This window comes from Lytechinus pictus, chromosome 15 (genome assembly GCF_037042905.1).
Source record: "Lytechinus pictus isolate F3 Inbred chromosome 15, Lp3.0, whole genome shotgun sequence".
Lineage (NCBI taxonomy): Eukaryota > Metazoa > Echinodermata > Echinoidea > Temnopleuroida > Toxopneustidae > Lytechinus > Lytechinus pictus.
In genome coordinates this window covers 21,365,397-21,385,166 of record NC_087259.1, presented here as the reverse complement: position 1 = coordinate 21,385,166, position 19,770 = coordinate 21,365,397, and the positions used below count along the sequence as shown (strand labels likewise).

General features: G+C 36.2%; 1 protein-coding gene across 1 annotated transcript; it reads right to left on the bottom strand.

Moving 5' to 3' along the window:
- Positions 1 to 1,547: 1,547 nt before the first annotated feature.
- On the bottom strand, positions 1,548 to 6,093 carry LOC129277895 (actin, cytoskeletal 1A). Its single transcript, XM_054914076.2, has 4 exons — positions 5,534 to 6,093; positions 3,521 to 3,912; positions 3,056 to 3,302; positions 1,548 to 2,791 (listed from the first exon to the last, which is right to left on the bottom strand). The coding sequence occupies exons 2-4, from the start codon at positions 3,884 to 3,886 to the stop codon at positions 2,274 to 2,276; spliced, it is 1,131 nt and encodes a 376-aa protein (XP_054770051.2). The 5' UTR covers positions 3,887 to 3,912; positions 5,534 to 6,093; the 3' UTR covers positions 1,548 to 2,273.
- Positions 6,094 to 19,770: the final 13,677 nt, after the last annotated feature.

The window sequence follows — 19,770 nt, the reverse complement described above, 5'->3', positions numbered from 1 at the left end:
GATAATGAATTATCATGGAAAGAACATGTATCTAAAGTAGCCAATAACGTTAGCAGGAAGTTGGGTATCCTCCGAAGGTTAAAAGGTTGTGTCAATGAAAATACTTTACTCACTCTATATAATGCTATGGTTTTGCCAATTCTAGATTATTGTTGTATTGTCTGGGGGGATAAATTCAAAGAAGATACCGAAAGATTAAATAAATTACAGAAAAGAGCTGCAAGGATTATTTTAAATGCCAATTTCTTGACCCCTTCGGAAAATTGATTTGCCCTCTTAGATTGGAAAAGATTTGAAGTTAAGAGTTCGTATTTTCAGATTGATTTTAATGTTCAAATGTATGAAAAGTATTGCTCCCACATGTCTGTCCAAACTATTTACTTTTAGAAAAGAAATTCACTCACACTGTACAAGAAGTTCCTCACAAAATAAGTTACACTTCCCCAAATGTCATATTGAATCATTCAAACACTCATTTCATTATCAAGCCGTCTCATTATGGAATAGTCTTCAACCTGAATCTCAAAACATAAATTCCCTCTCAATTTGTAACAAATATTTAAAAGATAACCTTTAAATCCAGTTGCAGCTTTTTTCCAATAGTAGATATCTCCGATGTCAATTTCGATTATTATGTTCTATGTACAGACCCTTCTTTCTAATGATGTGCGTAGTTAATAGTTATTTATAGTTTCGTTTATATTTGACTTCAACTATTATGTTCTATCATAATGTATGTACATTTTCTCATGTTAATTTTACTATGTATAACAAGATGTATTGTGATTGTTTTTTTAATATGCAGGACCCCAAGGGAGAGCAATTTTTATGTTGATTGGGTATCCTGTTGAAATATTGTTAATAAATAAATAAATAAACAGTAACACACTTCATCTTTCCTGAAATAAACTTGAAAATAACCAACAAATTTCAAAAGGGGAATAAATAACTGTTCTGACAGAAAAGAATTTGTGATCATGAAAATCAGTAATAGAAATAAAAAGGGGGATATAATATGGTGTAAGATTATATACGATAAGAGCGTAGGACCAATTTTGCTGAAGAAAATTACAAAGTATGAAAATCTCAGTTTGTTTCGTGCTCAATCGATCAGTGCCAATCACCATATACTATAATCATAATCAGTCAATATCAGTGCCCATCATGAAATAATCAAACACTATCAAGTCATGCATCACCATCAAATTGACAAAACTTCAAGACCAAGTTGCCACCACGCACTGTTACATATACCAAACACATCGAGTTGCGTTTTTAAATCCCAGATCGGCTGTATAATCAATTACCAGTCTAGATTTAGATTTGATCTTGAAAAGTAAATCATATGAGACTTTAATCTAAGTATGAACTGGTAACTTATCGACAGCCGATCTATTCCAACTCCTCGTCATTCAGAGTAAACTCACAAACATTGATAGAGTCTGGCATAAGCTAAATAATTCACCACATACATCAGTTCACTAAACTAATATACATACAATTAAAACACACGAGAAAAGAACGAGTATTGAATCCGTAATAATGCATACTTAGTACTGCTTTTTTATTGCATTCTCTATTGAGAACTGCAGTTGTGTTTCTTTTTTTTTCATATTTTTTTAGAGTTACAAAATATATACAGTGTACATATCAAACAAAAATATGCATGATCCAAGTTGAACGCGCATTTTTATCATTATGTATCATAGATTATTCTCTTTAAGATTTCTTTCCAAGATTATAATGCAATCATAAGTTTCTCTAAAGCAATTTACTTATAAATATAAAGATACAAAATCGTGTGCTTTTGCAAGAATGTTATTCCGTAGAATCACAGATTGGCTCAAAGAAATTTTAGTAGAACAAAAAATTGTTGGACTAAAAGGGAACTATTTTTTTATCAAGTTAGAATAAGTTTGGATGTTGATTTTTATCCTCATTGCCAACCTCAGAACCAGAAGATAATGTCAACCTTTTCTCACAATATTTCTCTCTCTTTACTTTGCCTAAGTTGAGGCAGGTTCAGGACCTATTTGTTTTTATTTTAACAAATTGGTAAAGTGGTCACCAGTATGGGCAAAGAAATCGCCATAATATGTCAAGTGTTTGAGCAATCGATAGCCATGATGCGACTATTATCGGGGATGGATAGCTAGATAATTCCTGATCAACCCAACTGTTCCAGAATTTTCCCATTTGATAAAGGTGACCCACTTAACCCACCCCAGGAGTTCGTTATTGTGCTCAACAGAAGAAAAACAAAAATGAGTTGTTTAGAAGCATTTCCTGTGGACGATGGATGGGCCAGACTCATCGTATTCCTGCTTGCTGATCCACATCTGTTGGAAGGTTGAGAGAGAGGCAAGGATGGAGCCTCCGATCCATACAGAGTATTTCCTCTCGGGAGGAGCGATGATCTTGATCTTCATGGTTGGTGGAGCAAGGGCGGTGATCTCCTTCTGCATCCTGTCGGCGATTCCTGGGAACATGGTGGAGCCTCCAGACAGAACAGTGTTGGCGTACAGATCCTTACGGATGTCAACATCGCACTTCATGATGCTGTTGTAGCAGGTCTCGTGGATGCCAGCAGATTCCATTCCAAGGAAGGATGGCTGGAAGAGGGCCTCTGGGCAACGGAATCGCTCGTTGCCGATGGTGATGACCTGTCCGTCGGGAAGCTCGTAGCTCTTCTCAAGGGAGGATGATGAGGCAGCAGTCTGCATCTCCTGCTCGAAGTCAAGGGCGACGTAGCAGAGCTTCTCCTTGATGTCACGAACGATTTCACGCTCAGCTATGATAGAAAAAAAGAGAAAATATATTCCGTTAAAAAATGCAAACAAAAATGTACATGTACTATCCTTTCAATCACATTTCGTTTGATAGTATTTTAACACTAATGCACATTATGTTCTTAATCTTACTTTTTTTTAAACAAATACAACTTACAAGTTTATTTTCCGTTTATGTTATAACTCATTTTATTTTGCAATGTAATGACCTGTCAATGTAATTTTTACGCGAAATAGAAAAAATATATTAATAGTTCATATCTTACCAGTGGTGGTGAAAGTGTAGCCACGCTCGGTGAGGATCTTCATCAGGTAGTCGGTGAGATCACGTCCAGCCAAGTCCAGACGGAGGATGGCGTGGGGAAGGGCGTAACCCTCGTAGATGGGCACGGTGTGGGAAACACCATCACCAGAGTCGAAAACGATACCAGTGGTACGACCAGAGGCGTAGAGTGAAAGTACGGCCTGGATGGCGACGTACATGGCGGGTGAGTTGAAGGTCTCGAACATGATCTGCAAAAGAAAATAATTGGTGGTCCCATTAAATAGATGCATTTGTTTTCATTATGTTTTCATTATGTTTTCATTATAGTTTTAATCATAGTCATCAACTGTTTTAAGAGTTATCTTTTACCTTCATCATTTGTTTTGTTCTGATTAAATCTTCTGTTTGGTTTTAAATGTTTTTTTTTAAGTCAAGTCTTTGAGATTAAAATATATCTTATTCTTACCTGTGTCATCTTTTCCCTGTTGGCCTTGGGGTTGAGGGGAGCCTCGGTAAGGAGGACGGGATGCTCCTCTGGGGCAACACGGAGTTCATTGTAGAAGGTATGATGCCAGATCTTCTCCATATCGTCCCAGTTGGTGACGATACCGTGCTCGATGGGGTACTTCAGGGTCAGGATACCTCTCTTGCTCTGGGCCTCGTCTCCGACGTAGCTGTCCTTCTGTCCCATACCGACCATGACACCCTGGTGACGGGGCCTTCCAACGATGGATGGGAAGACAGCCCTTGGGGCATCGTCTCCGGCGAATCCGGCCTTCACCATACCGGATCCGTTGTCGATGACAAGAGCGGCAATATCGTCGTCACACATGATTGGTTTTGTTTATTTTTATTTCTCTGGAAAGAAAAAAAAGAAAATAGGAAAGGTTAACTTATGAATAGCGTAATGTAACTCCTTGTAAAGGAAAGGTAAAATCATGAACTATAATCAACATTGATAACTTCAAATAATGGACACTTTGATAAATTCCCAATTCATTGGAGCTGAGACGCCAATCCCAGGGACCCACGTGCTCATAACATGCCACGCGTCCACCACCTGAGCACAGCGAACAGGTGGCTCGCGCATGCGCACTACTACACTGGGCGTGCGTATTTGAATGATTCTCATGCCACGCCCCTCGTCCGTCTGTGCACGATGAAATTTATGAATGACCTCCTTGCGAAACTACTTATGCATGCAAATGGTTCGGGGATCGCCTTCTAACCCAGCTTCCAACTGCCCAGAAAGGGATCGAGGGAATTTGAAATCGGCTTTGCAATGCGTATATGTAGATGCACTTTTTTATAATGTTATTACTTGTTAGCTCTAACAAATTAGCAAGTTATAAACCTGAAAGAATTTATATTTAGGAAAGCTTTTGATTTGATAATGCACTAAGCCTACATTGAATAAATTGGGAATGTCTTAATTATGGTCAAAATGCATGTCTAGTCAATACAAACCTAAGGCCCACAAATTTTTTAACTATTAGTATTAATCGTTACAAGTGAATCAAAATATATATATATAATGTATATATATTCATGCATCTCTACACAATACAAACTTCAGCTACAAAAGTACAAGACGGAAATAAAGTGCGATCAAATTCAAAGTGCCAGCTAAAGCCAGGGTATATAATAAACTTGCATGGATATAACACAATATGATTTAAATTTCAATAAATATCAAAATATTTCGTTCAAAAAATTTATAAAATTACATGTGCAACAGTCGTAAATAATTCTTAAAATATTAGGTCTTCAATGTTTCTCCCAAGTACACGAAGTGATTTCATATGGTATTTCTACTTGAGAACACAGCCACGTAAGTGCCACACCCTATCCAACGAGGAAGTAACATTTACATATATTTCCGCAAAATTTTATCTTCCCACAAAGAATGAAAAGATTCACAATTATTCAGGTTTACGATTGAAAATTCAACAGATTTAAAAAAAAGATCTCAAAATGCAGTGTTCCGAATTTGCCGGCAGCGGCAAACCTTCGAATGGCTGTGCGCGTGGAAGCGTGCACAATGATATGCATTGAGGAGGCGTGGCACTTCTGCTCGCATCGAACAGGTGTCCCCACATGTCGTGCCGGGGAGTTTAGGAGAAAACCCCGGCAAAATTCTAGCTCCAATTCAAATTACTTATAGAAACGTAAGTTAGACATGTCATTTAACTGTAAAACATTTCTTACAAGACATACTCATAAAACACATTTTTTCAAAAAATGCTCATGTGAGCAGATACATAAATAACATTGTATATAAAAGTCTTCAACGTTAACCGTCACAGACACTGCACTATGAAGCACAGCACACCAAATATCGAAGTACAATATCCAAATAAGGAATAACCACTGACTGGCGCCGACATCAAATTGCCCAAGTCCTATGCAATGCGATGTGAGTAAAATAACATCCTCTAACAGGGCTAAGGAAATTGTAGGAAATTCTCACAAGACTTACCGAAAAGAGAGAGAGAGAATAGGTTACACCACCTGTGAGTTTGCTGGTTCGAGGTTGAAATGATGCTCAGATGAAGAAGCAAGCAAGTATTATAATAATGACCGCTATAGTACGTGAAACATATTTGACCATATAAGGAGAAATTTAGACGCATCGTATGCCTCGGCGCATTCATTAATATCCTTATCAGGGATCGCCTCAGAAAAATACCCGGCGTTTTTTTTCCTCGAATGCATTCGCACAAGTGGCCGATTTAAAGGTCGCCAATACACATGCACAGCTTGGTTTTTTTTTCAACTTCCTCGTAGTAGAGTTGTTTACGAATTGCAATTTATCAAGCGTTGGCACACCTCATTTCTTCATTTTCGATCTCTTCATTTGTATCATATCGTATTTTCCTTTCAGTTTTCGTCAAAGGTTTTAAATATGGCTCGAGAATTTTCACTTTCTATCATTCCAGCGTGATCTTATGTCGATGCATGAATTAGGCGCACTTGTAACTATAGTATAATAAGAACCTTGTATTTTTTTCATATCATGTTCAAAGTGTCCTTATGTGCACATGCAATAAGATCTTTTTCACATTATCCTTTTCTTGAGGAGGAATTAAAAGACTAAAGACAAAAGCCTAAGGTTCCTGTAAAAAGGAACATGTACATATGCCTATAGGCATATAAACGATTTAGAAGCTCGCCTCATCATTACTCCTTATTCGAATGTTCAAATAAGTAAATTATTTATTTATGCATAATACCTATCAGGGCATTGGGAACGATTTTTTTATACTGAGGGTGATGGTGTAAATTTAAAAAGCAAAAAAATATATATTTTCAATAAAAAATGAAAATCAAATTGGCTCCGAGAAATTTGAAAAGCTAAAAAATAAAGGGTTTTCACTATTAAAAAAAAATGGAGATCAAATTGGTCCAGAGAAATGTGAAGATCATTGTGGTTACTTTTCTCCATTTTTACACATCCAGAATACCTGGATGTGCTGCCTATAGAGAATGATACACGCAGCACCTCCAAGGAAATGTTGGGGGTGCTGCTACCCCCCCCCCCTCTCCCTCACACATACACACATACACACACACTCTATTTCTGGGAAGACTGGGATTACGAGAAAATCAAAGGTGAAAATATTCATAGACGATAAATCCAATTACTATTGTAGGTCAATAGTGAAACGAACGAAGAAAAAAGGTTGAACTTGAAAGAAATGTATAAGGGAGAAGAAGAGGGAGAAGAAGAAGAAGAACGAACCAACCAACGAAATATTAAAGTAGAAGAAAATGAAGAATTTAAAGAAATTTGATGAAGAGGAGAATGGCAGAACCAGAAATAAAAATTGAAAAATAACACACATAAGAACAAAGGAGAAAAGTAGATAATTTAAAGAATAAAAAGAGGGAGGAGGAAGTGATGGATAAAAATATAAAGGCCTAGGTTTCGCAATTAAAGACCTGAATGTATTCATAACTAGTAGTAGTGGTAACAGTGGTGGTAGTAGAAGAAGAAGTAGTAGTAGTAGTAGTAGAAGTAGTAGTAGTAGTAGTAGTAGTAGTACTAGTAGTAGTAGTACTAGTAGTAGTAGTAGTAGTAGTAGTAGTAGTAGTAGTAGTAGTAGTAGTCGTTGTTGTTGTTATATTGCAACTGATGTTTAGTATAGGCCATTGTGTAAAATACTTTGGAAGATAATGACACATTCTAAACAAATTTACATGTATTTGTAAAATATATCAAAATTGTGATGTTGTTGTCTGAATGTCATTGTATGTGACATCGAATTATAACCGATGGATTACTTATTTTTAAATCCATTTTCCTTCCTTGATGAGATACCATTACGAGGACATTGAGAGGAATGAGGAAATCAAGCATCGTTTTTTTCTGAATTTCTGGAGAAGATAGGCTACGTACAGCTCTCGGTCTATTTGGGACTGATCCGTCTAGTATGTCTATGTACAAATAGCAGAATTGTGTTTTTAGAAAACAAAATACGCATGGATTGCTATTGGGAATGTCTGGTCAATTGGCAATACAATATAGGCCCTAAATTAAATGTCTTTTTGTTCTTACTCATTAACAATTTCCCGGCTGGACTATCGATGAACCCATTGCTACTAACCAAAGCAAAAACTACCCCTCCCACTTTTCATCCTACTCTCGAAAATCAGAAGTGGTGTGTCATGGTGTATATGGTATTCCTTGATTCTGCGAATATGGAATGGGTCATAATGTGACATCGATCACCATAGTTCAATTTAAAAGATTCGGTGCCGTTGTTAGAAAGAATTAATCTGATGAGAGGACTTGTATTTCATATGATTTGGGCAAAACAATGATTCCATGACAGTGTCACTGTTGTAGAAAATGCATGTCTATGGCAGTATTGTTCTCTCCTAGCTTATCATGATAGTGGATTAATCTGGCTCGATCCCCATATATATATTTTTTTCACTCTTGACCTGCATTATTTAATATTTGGCGCGCTGAAATTATTCTAGTCCTTTGCCTCCTTTCCCTCCTTCTTTCTCTCCAACCCCCTCCATCTCCCTCTCCCCCCCCCCCCCTCTCTATCCCAGACTCGCTTACACAGTAAAAAAAAATATACAACGCTGTTTAATATATGAACCTTACAGCAATTGTTTAAACAGTTTAAACAACTGTTTAAATCTTAAGCAACAAAGTTTAATTTTCAATATCTAATTTTCAATAAATTATACATGATTGTTTAAACGGTTAAACAAATACTGTAAGGTTCATATAGTAAACAGCAATGTATAAAATCTTAAACAGCGTTTTTACTGTGTATATAGATCATGGACCTGTAGGTCCATGCTTAGATGTAAGGCCGATGCAATGACAGCTTATAACAAAAATGGAGACTATGTAGCCACCATTGACCTTTAAACCATTTTTTAATGATAAGAATTAAGATATATATTTTCCTTTTTTTACGAATGATGTTCGGAACTGAATAAACCTTGTCTAAAAATCGACCGTGGATGAGTATCGCGTAACATCTCGGAGAGTCAATGAATTACACATCAGACTGAATATTATAACACGGCGTTCACGTTCATATTGGTAATGTCTTTGGCCTTTGGAAACGCCCATCCACACATGATGGGAGGATTGTTAGTGCAGTTTGTTTGCATGCTGTATTTGGAAATTTGTTTTTCACGTTGTCCTCAAGGTGTTGTAAAACCACCCTCATACACGATCCTCGCTCTGGAAGAGTGAGCGAGAGAGGGAGAGAGAGACCGGATAAAGAATGATAATTGCCCTCGTTTGCGTCGTTCCGCACTTACTGTACGATCCCTGAATCTTACTCATGAATATGCATAATTGTGCATATCGAAGTGAAATTGACGCCCCAGGGTCGCCCCCTTATATGCATATTCATGTGTATGTTAATTAGGTTCGAGGAAATAATAAGCTTTGTTCGCAGGTTCCGCATTAAAAGACTCAGATCGTACGAATACGGCGTGGCAAGATTTCGGAGTGGAGGAGTGGATGAATATAAGCCGCTTCGCTCTGACGGTAAACACTTTTCAGGGGAACGTTTAATAAGGGGGGTCATCCATGCTGGGGGTATGCGGAACATTATACAAAATAAAAAATAAGAAGAAATAATAATTATCATGACGTCATCCTTCATTCACACCAGATGCATGCATACTATATAAAACAAGGTATTTCCCCTAGTCGTGTTTGTGGTCCAAATTAGGAGCTAGACAAAAAATAACTATGGCAGAGCGAATATGGGATTTTTTTAAGGTTTCGAGGGGTTTCAACACCATGGGGCTCCCCAATGCTCAATTTTGTTTACAAATTTCCCCAAGAGGTTCCTTTCATCGTGTTTTTATTTAAATTTTATATCACTTTATTCATATATCATCAAAATTATGGACTGGATAGACCCTCTTCCGCCAGAGTGGTTGGTCTCATCAGGATCTCCCTCTCACGTCTCTGGTCTCATACAAAGATATTGATGAGCATATACAGAAAAACATTAATTAAATCGTCACGTACAGAAAGTACAGACCTTCATTAACAAACATTTGAAAAAAACACGATTCATCAATTAAGCTATCAGTACATGTTATTTTCCAATTTAGGAGGATTTTCATGTAAAAGCATCATTCGAATGCATGTATTGAGACACAAAGCAACAAAAATGTGTTATTATGAAATTGCATTTGGATGATTTATTTCCTAGTAGACCAATAACGATCTCCTATTGGCTGGACCCCCCCCCCCCACACACACACACACACCCCCACACACAACATGACAAAACATGGAGAAACATTCACTCACACCCGGGAATCACACACCTTTTTTTTTCAACATACTTTTTTTTTAATACTGTTTTTATTCTGATTTCATGAACAAATAGTTACATAACATTTCAATCTAACATTTCAAATCACATATAATACTTTACATTTCATATTTTCACTTTTTTTCTCACTAACTTAATATAATCATGAATCATATATATCTTAAAAGAAAACAATGAAATCAGTTATTATAAAACATACATACACCCTCGCACAAACAGACACACACGCGCCCACCCTCATGCGCGCACACATTTTTTGAAAGAGGGGTCAAATTGAATATTTTGTTTTATCAATAAATGATATTGTAAATAATCATTATGTCTAATGTCATTATTTTCAGTGGATTGACCATAAATGAACTTAGGAAAGTTTGCAATGTTGAAGGCAAGCAGACGGGACCTTGGGCACCACACCTCACCCCCAACCCTATCCCACCCCGCCTAAGCTGGCTTCTGGCAGGTGGTTAATCAAAATGATTTTCTCTAATCAACATTGAGATAAAATAAACCACCTGCTGAAATAACATCAATATCATTATGAACTTCATGTTTAAGATAACACATTGCCACATGGGATAGTCATGTTAGTGGTACTAATAGGGACAGTGTCAGTATCTTTTATTTCCATTTTAACTTGCAAGACGCCTTTCACTAAATATGAAGTACACGAAATAGGCATAATCGTCACTGGAGTAAATTCAATATATTAATAATTTTCATTATCATCATTATTACTACTATTATTTTTGTTATTATTATTCATTACTTTTATTGTTTATTGTTATAATCTTTATTATTAGTATACTACACACATTTAAATGTAGTAGTAGTATAGTTACTGTAGTAGTAGTAGTAGTAGTAGTAGTAGTAGTAGTAGTAGTAGTAGTAGTAGTAGTAGTAGTAGTAGTAGTAGTAGAAGTAGCAGCACATAATATACGATTTCATTAATGAAACTATGTTCCTGATAGATTAGTAGTTAGATCATGTTGTGGATGATAGCCGTCCCAGCTGATAGCTGCACTCATGTTCGAGAACATTGATAGCATCGAAATATGCTCTTTAATTTCCATTATGATGCTAAAAGCAATATGTTATTTCGTGGTGTGAGTAGTTATGTATAATTTCCCGGTCAGCCTCCCTCAAGTTGAAAATGTCATCGGTTGAGGGACGGGGTCCATGGATGAACTTAGAAAGAAATTTAGCTTTCGACTAATTGGAAATGTGTTTGCATGATGCAAGACGGGTAAGCAGGCTTGTTTCTAAACTAGAAAAGTGTATACCTAAAAGTTGACAAGTAATTTGAAAGACCCCATTGCTAACGTAGGTCCAAGATTCAGTATTAGCACTGATATTATTTTCAACTGCAAAATCGAACCTTTATATAGTATGTTAGCATAGCGAGCCGGCTCCAACCACCTCATTATGTTATACAAAAACAAGTTTAATGCAAGTTTATTCGGTAATAATATATCATAAGATCCTGACAAACCAGGAATTTGATACGTCATTATCGTGTTTGATAAGGGTTCATATTGGGGGCTGGTGGGCGGACCCACCTGAGTAGGCCTAATATATTTGCATATACTTTTACTATAAATTGTGACGTGTTCTTTCTACGAAGTTGTGGGCATTTTGTGTTGATATTGACAAGAATGCGAGAATTTATAAAATATTGACTTGTATTGAACAATCTCGCGTATTATTTGAGCTTTAGAAGAGCTTTGTGGCTGAAAACATGCGAGGGATTTTGCAGTTTTTTGGAATATACTTTTGTGAAAATATTAAAAGAACTTCTTTCAAAATCCACTTCACATCTGCCAATACAGACAACGAAATTATGCCCCACCCCACACCCCTTGCATGTCACCGATTAATAAGATCTAATGAAAAGACCTGCATTTATCATGTTTATGGTATTCAGTCAACCAATCACTGGCGAGTGAACCTTTTATCATAAATGATAACCATAACATAAATTAATAATACAAGCATACTGTATTTTAAAAATAATAAAATGCGAAAACAGGGTTAGGCCTGCTATTCATTACTTTTTAAACACAAAATAGGCCAATATAATACAGATTGGCCCTGGGAAAATGAAGGTAGTCAGCAGTTCTTTTTCTTGCCTGTGCTGTTGTTGTTGTTGTTTTGTTTTCCTTGTTCTAAAATTGTATCACGGCACTGCGGGTTGAAAGAAAGATTTTCAGGTCTATCATCTTTGCATGTTCACCCTCAATGCCCCTTTTCTGAGACAGCTGCACGTAAAACGAAACGTTTGTATCTTTATTAAAGACGTTGGAGAGGCGATCGATAAGTCAAATACACCCCCCCCCCCAAGAAAAAAAAAACAACTGGGTCTTGTATCGTTGAACGAAGAAAGGCAGTCATCTCTATTATATCCAATACAGCCTTTATACATTGAAATGTAGGCCTGTATGATTGTATTTGAAAACCCAGCATCTTAATTCTCACTGGCACATGATATAATGTTTGTTATCATTAAGCACATTTCTTTTGGATGTTGGGAGATGAAAATTCTTTCAAGAAAAGGGCTACATTTTTTTTCTTTGACAAGCTAGGGATGGGCACGATTTTGAAATCTACTTTCGCAAGAAGGAAAAGGTTTTTTCTTCTTTTTTTAAGAAAAGGGTTGATGATTTCAAACCATGTCCTTCCACTTACATTTTGGCTATGGGGAGCACGTACCTAATTCTGTGCCCCTCGTCTGTTCTTGCCCTCATTTCTCAATTCAAGCACATTGGATGAGGATCGAGGCGGCTCATCATAATAGGGTTTGTACATCACGTGATAATATCGATCCGTCTATACCTAACCGGAAAACAGGCCCAGTAAAGGGTGCACATTGATCAATAACAGTGCATTGAACGGACCGATAACGGTCACGCTATTTTGTCCCCGTTTCTTTGATCAACTTTGTAAGCTTTGTTTGAAGATTCGAACCCCGCCATATTCAAGAGTCTGTTTACTCATTAACTGGCGGGACATGGCAAGACGCCAGACTGACCCATTGTGGACAAGGTGTCATCATTTGCCCTACATAATACCCCTCTACAAATTACCGTTATTCTTTGCCGACTGATGAGAAGAGATACTAGTCTGAAATCGTAAATTATATTTCCTAGTTTGGAATTCCACACATATTGTATTCGATATACACTGTAAGAGCCCCCAAAATATATGAAATAACTAAATAGATAAATAAAAAAGACCCCTCATAAGACAGAATTTCATTTCAATTCTATTCTATTCAAAATTGATTAATCGTTTAATTAATTACACAATAAATTAACTGATCGATTGATTAATGAATCAATAATGATCAATTTATACCAAATGAAATGGAAAGGATTCTGATTGTGGAGATTTGCACTTTCACTTCACTATTTTAAACGAAGCTAGCAGTACATCTAAATGAATATTAGAACAAGTTGGAAAACATGTCATGATAGGCCTAATTCTTGATTGATGCCGCTAAATATTTATTGTCTAGTTTGCACTTCAATCTCTTAATGATCATGATGACATTGATTTATTGTTTCGGATCATTAACCTGCAGAGCCCACGGGCTACACCATTTTGTTAATTAGTTTACAAGTTACTTTCAAATGTGTGGACATAATGTATGATGTAGTTTTATGTTTATTATCGAAAATGTATGAATATTTGAACTAGACTGAAAATAAGGTTGACGATTGGTACAGCCCCCATGTTGGGGGTATTTGTTGAATTACTATCGTAACTTTACAATTTTATGGATCTAGAATATAAAACTTGGATATAAGAGAAATCAAGTATCACTGAACATCCTGTGCGAGTTTCAGGTCACATGACCATGGTCGAAGGTCATGTAAGGTCAATGATTTTTGGCCATGTTGTGGTTAATTGTTGAACTGATATCATAACTCTTTGAAACTTTATGGATATAGTTAATGAAATGTGGACATAGCGGTAATCCAGTATCACTGCTCATCTTGCATAAGTCGTAGGTCACTTGATAAAGGGTCAATGAACGTGGTATTATATTATTATAATCATGTATGTGTGTTTTTTATCATTATTTAATAGTCATTTTCAAAGTAAGCACTGTTGCTACATTGTATCGCGTAATTTAGGCGAGACTATCAGAGGCATTCCAATTGTTTGATATTTACATCGGCTATTCTGCCTCTTTAATCCTTGGATTTTTGTATCTCAATAATAAAAGAGCTTGTCATGCTTTTATTGATTTTTTGTGTCGATCTGTCATTGCATGACTAATATATATAATATCCCCCCCCCCCCAAAAAAAAAAAAAAAAAAAAAAAAAAAGTCCGATAAAGACCACAGTCGGACCTGAAAATATGACGAAAAAATATGTTTATCTTTTCATTTTTATATTTTGTTCGAGATACCTTTTAAAGATACTGAGTATATCTCAACACAAGATCCAATTATCACGGATTAGGCGTAAATAAAAGCTAATTCAAAGCCACATAAAATGATACAGGTATATGCATTCTTTTTTTATTATTCCTGTATCACACATTTTCAAGGGACTGTTTTTGGCACACAATCTGAGATCAACAGCTTCCTAATTACTCCACTACTGCGAGCATTTTAAGGTAGGCCTGCATGTATTCTCTTGAATTGTGTCTCCTTTTACCCGTCTTTTTTTATAGAACAACACAGCTTCGCGAAGTTTAATCAATGGTCGAATAAAAAGAATATGCCATTCTCGGCTTCAAACGAATAAACTTTATCATGACTAGGACCAAATATTATCCACCTCTGCCCATAGTAGAATATCAAGCTTCAGAGCTGTTTTACCAGACGGTCGGCAGTTATCAAGCTGGAATAACCAACCCTATATACTGTATTTGTTTTACTGTTCAAAGTCATTTATAATTGTAGTGCATGTATATTGGGGGTCGGTCACACCCATGTTACCAATCTCAGACCGATCTAATATAATACGTTATTTCCAATGACATATCATCAGTCGACTTGGAATATGTTTTTTTGTGTGTGTGTGTACATGTCGCAGAACACCACCACCCCAGCCATGTATCTGTATGATACAGACTTGCCCTGTGTTATCGCCTGCAAACAACACGTATATTATATCAGTTTAATATTGTTTACATAGAGTCATTATGGATATATTCGTCATGGTTATATCACATTCAGGATCATAAAGTGATGAAAGCTCAACGTATTTGTGTTTCATACGGCACTGTATCATATACTATTATAAACGAAAATACGATGTAAATGGTTATTTAGTTCTGGTTATGAGGAATGGTAGGTCTGGTCTTAATTGGGTCACAATATTTGAATTTTAATTAATGTATGAGAGTAGCTCCTTTCATGGCCTCCCAGACTATCTCCAAATGTTACACATAAGTATGCATACCAGCTTTATTTCCCACCCATTTGTTCTTCTCTCTTGTTAGTATTGTCTGTTGCGAAGACTTACAAACGCGGAAGTGATGCTTATAACAACCTTAACGAAAATATATCCTTATATATATATATATATATTTCTTTCTTCAAAATATATATATGTTTTTCCTTACTTCATGTATCATTATCTGTATGATTACTGTTTAATTGTCATTAGAATTAATGAACGATGTGGCAGACAAATATTGCTCAATAACTACAGTATTCTGTACAGACGAACTGTACACACACGTGTACTTCAGCGAACAGCTGATCGCAAAACTGCCACGCCCATCTTGGTCGACGCGATCTAACCTTGCATCAAGACCCTGCATTTAAAACGCGACGTTGGTCATACTGGGATAATGAGTTTGATTTGATTTTGATTTGATTTATAGATTTCCGTTTCACAATTGTACATAGTTATGATAAATATAACATAACAAGGTCGAAAATACTGCAAGACATAATAAAATATATATAACATAATCTTACATTTAAGGAACACAATTCAATACATAAAGTTAAATAGAGTTTGTGGAACGGTGGACAAATGGTAGACTCCTAAAACTTTCTCACGGTCTAAATTCATTACCTTATTCATTATTCAAGATTTCCTGTATGGGGAGGATTCAGCCTATGCCCCCGATCCCCCTTTTGTTTTCACTTTCAATACACACACACCCCCACACACTCATGCAATTCTGCCATGCATGAATGTTCAGAGAGTAATGTGTTAATAAGTTTCGAAGAAATGAAGTCGTTATAGATACGCATCAGAATACCTACTACATTTTATCAATAACAACTTGTGGTGACTAAGTATTATCACATAACAGAAGTTGAAATTGCTTCACATTCGAATTGGTGTAGCTTTAAACTTATGTGTTCTGTTCAGCGAATTGTCTCACTAAAAATGTCCTGTTCTGCTGATGAGTATCATTTTGACCCCCAGTCAAGTTATCATCATAAACCCAACGCAACAAAATTGATTATCCTGACCTAAAGCCTGAAAATAAACTACATTTTATCTCGTGATATATCGAACTATTACATTATGTTCGAGTTCGTCGATCAGCTTCTTTCAACAAGGGGGCTAGTATTGGCTAGTTTAATCCTTGCGACGCTTCAATCTATCATAGGCATTTTTGTAAAGTTCAGCTCGGTTTACCATTACCATAAAATATAAAGAACAGTCTGCAAATATGGTCTTTAAAAATATTCCCAGGCCCTACGTTTTGCTTGAATAGTGGATTCATTGACCCGAGTCTTTCCTTTACCCATTTAATATTGGCATATTTCCCTGTTATCTGTTGTTCATTTTTTCCATAATTATTTGTACACCGCTTCTTCAATAGTCCAACCCGTATTGTATTGTGTTGATTCAGTCAGAAGTTGTTGACGAGTACAAAAATCACTGACTCGGAATTGATCAGGAAGCTTTGCTTTCATAATCCATGTTTGGTTAAATATTGGGAATTTAATACCAGTTTTGAAACGTGTTTCCTCTTCTATACACCAAAACATACAATTTACCATAATGTTCAATTAAGTTATTTCATACGGGACAACTTCTATCGCTTTTTTTTTATAGTAATTTTAACCATTTAAACCAAGCTCTTTAATAACTCTGTGCACATCATAACTGTATCAATAATGACTTACAATTAGAACGATAAGAAGGATTTTTTGTAATCCTGACCATTATGTTTAAAATTACTAGTAATCAACTAGGGGTTCGGTGCAGTTTCAACATGGTATTCAATATTTTGTGGAGCGTTGTGGCCCAGTGGATTAGTCTTCTGACTTTTAAACAGAGGGTCGTGGGATCGAATCCCAGCCATGGCGTATAATTTCATTCAGCAAGAAATTTATCCACATTGTGCTTCACTCAACCCAGGTGAGGTAAATGGTTTTTTGACCGAATCCCAATGGAAGAATGAAAGAAAGGGGGATGTATTTTTTTTTTGGGGGGGGGGTTGCTTATTCGAGATCACCCGGTGGTATCGAATCCCGGTATCGAATACACCATTAAATGGACTTCCATCACTTCAGAAACTTCAGTTTAAAAATAAAGGTTCTGTTTTTGAGATCTTGACCTGGGTATATATCTGCCCGGGAAAACAGTTAGTGATTACTATAAATAACTTTGATTGTCTTTTATTTTAGAAAATGATTGTTAACATAAGTTCAATCACTTACTCTAAGTGGAAGTTTATCGATTATGTCGTGCTGTATATCAAAGTAGAAGTTTTAATCTCTTAAGTCGATAATAATAACAATAATGAATTTAGATGCATACATAAGTAGCCATACGAGACATCATAACAAGTTATGTTTTCATAGTCTTCTATTTTTCTCATACAACGTGTGTTCATAACTAAACGAAAAAATATTTTGAAAAGGCACCGTCAGACCTTGGGAGATTATCGTCCTGTGACAAACAAATAAGTAGATCACTTACGCTCAGAGAAAAGGAAAAAAGAAGAACCAGGCCAGCGGAATTATTCAAACACTTCCTAATTTGCATCAAACCCCTTATAAGGTAATATAGGCTTGCCTTATGTCTGTGTTTGTATTTTTTATCATCCTACTATTTGACCAGAGTTCCGCCCTATATCTGTGACCCTCTTGCGATAGTCTCGTTCAAGACGTCATATTCATTTTGAAATTAAAGCATATGATTCGAGTTAATTCATAACATTTGTCTTTTTTTTTTCAGAAACCAGTTTATGATGATAAGTAACTGTTCATCGTCATCACCATCATCATCAACATCACGTGTGTGCGTGAGAGGGTGGGCGTGGGCGTACCGGTGTGTGTGGTATGTGTGTTTAATCTCGGCTATATACATTTTAGAACAGGTATAGTTAAAATATAAGAAATAACTTGGCCTGTAAAGAAGCTATGTTACAGTAGGACTAATACTTCCTCATGTAACTTTTTTTAACCAGTTGATTATGATAATGAAGTTTCAAGTATCGAGGGCAAGAAGGAAGTCCCTATCAAATGTTACATCGATACGGAAAGTTTGAACCCTCAATATAAAAAAAACAACTCTGTCTATCGATCATTAGTCTAGTAAAATCAGACCTATCAATAACTGTGTTGGTTGGTTTGTTTAATTCTTTCTTTTAATCTTTCATGAAAGTGGTGGGGGCTCCCACTTTTTTTATTGTTTCGATTGTCTTCCAATGCTTAGCTATGTGTAAGTGTATGTTTCTTTAAATGATAACACAAACAAGTAAGAATTTATGGCAAGAACACTGGGTAATACTAGGGGGGATCAGATATGAATGGGATAGGAGCAGCAGACTCTAGTCACAAACATTTATTGAATTACATAAAATTGAATTGTGTTTTCAATTATGAAAACATTCATGAAATATCTTTAAATGTATGACCGCAATCACTTGTTAGCACTCCAAGTTCGCCGACTGTATATTACTGTGGTTTCTTTTTAATTGTTGCTTTTGTTTTGCAATTTATGGCTCGCTCACTTCGCTCATTTGCAATATTTTACGCAGTGGCGGACCATGACCCGGAGAAGACAAAGCATTGGAGGGGCACAGCATTGTTCACAAACAATACAGTGCCCCTCCAATCATTGTCTCCTCTGGGTCATGGTCTGCCACTGATTTTACGCCCCTGGTTTCAAAAAGCAAACAGCAATAAAAATCAGATCAATCACTACTCAACTGTCACCTGATTTGTCAGACTCGTTGAGCTAATTTTAATAGTAGATTCCTAGCAACCATATTATTTACAGGACTTCAATTTCAGAAAGACACTACTTCAAAGATCACCGAAGCTTTTTTTTAATGCCCCCTTAACCTTTGGGGGTGCTGCGCATGTTATACACCAAAGACAACAACCCCTGGATATCAGGCTGGTGTGCTATAATTTGAATTTTGACCACATTCAGATTCATTTTGGGTGGAACATATTTTCCTTTTTTTTGCTTGTTATTTTTTTCTGACCAAAATTGCCTTCATTTTGGAGCGAAAAATCTTGTTTTCCCCTTTTTTTACCCAAACCAGCACCTCCTCTGCAAAAATCGTTCCCATTCCAATCCCATGCCTCTTTACCCACTCCCTGTTACACCCGAATCCCTTTCTTCTTTTTCCAGATTCTAGACACTTAAGATGCGAGAATTAAAAGTCGTTTACTTAATGCTATGGTTTCTTCCTATGCCTTTTTTCCTTATATGTCTGATATCGCAAACTTATTTTGTGTACTTTCTGGAATTATTGCATCACAAGCAATGGTTAAGGAAGAAACACTTTATAAGGAGAATAATGAGCTTAGTTGGAAAATACAACGTGATTCATCCATTAATTAGGTTTAATATAATTAATATGATGAATCCAGGCTGTGTGCAAGTCAACCATCGTACAACATGAATGTATAGAGGAATTTAAATTAATTGCTAGCGTCTGACAGT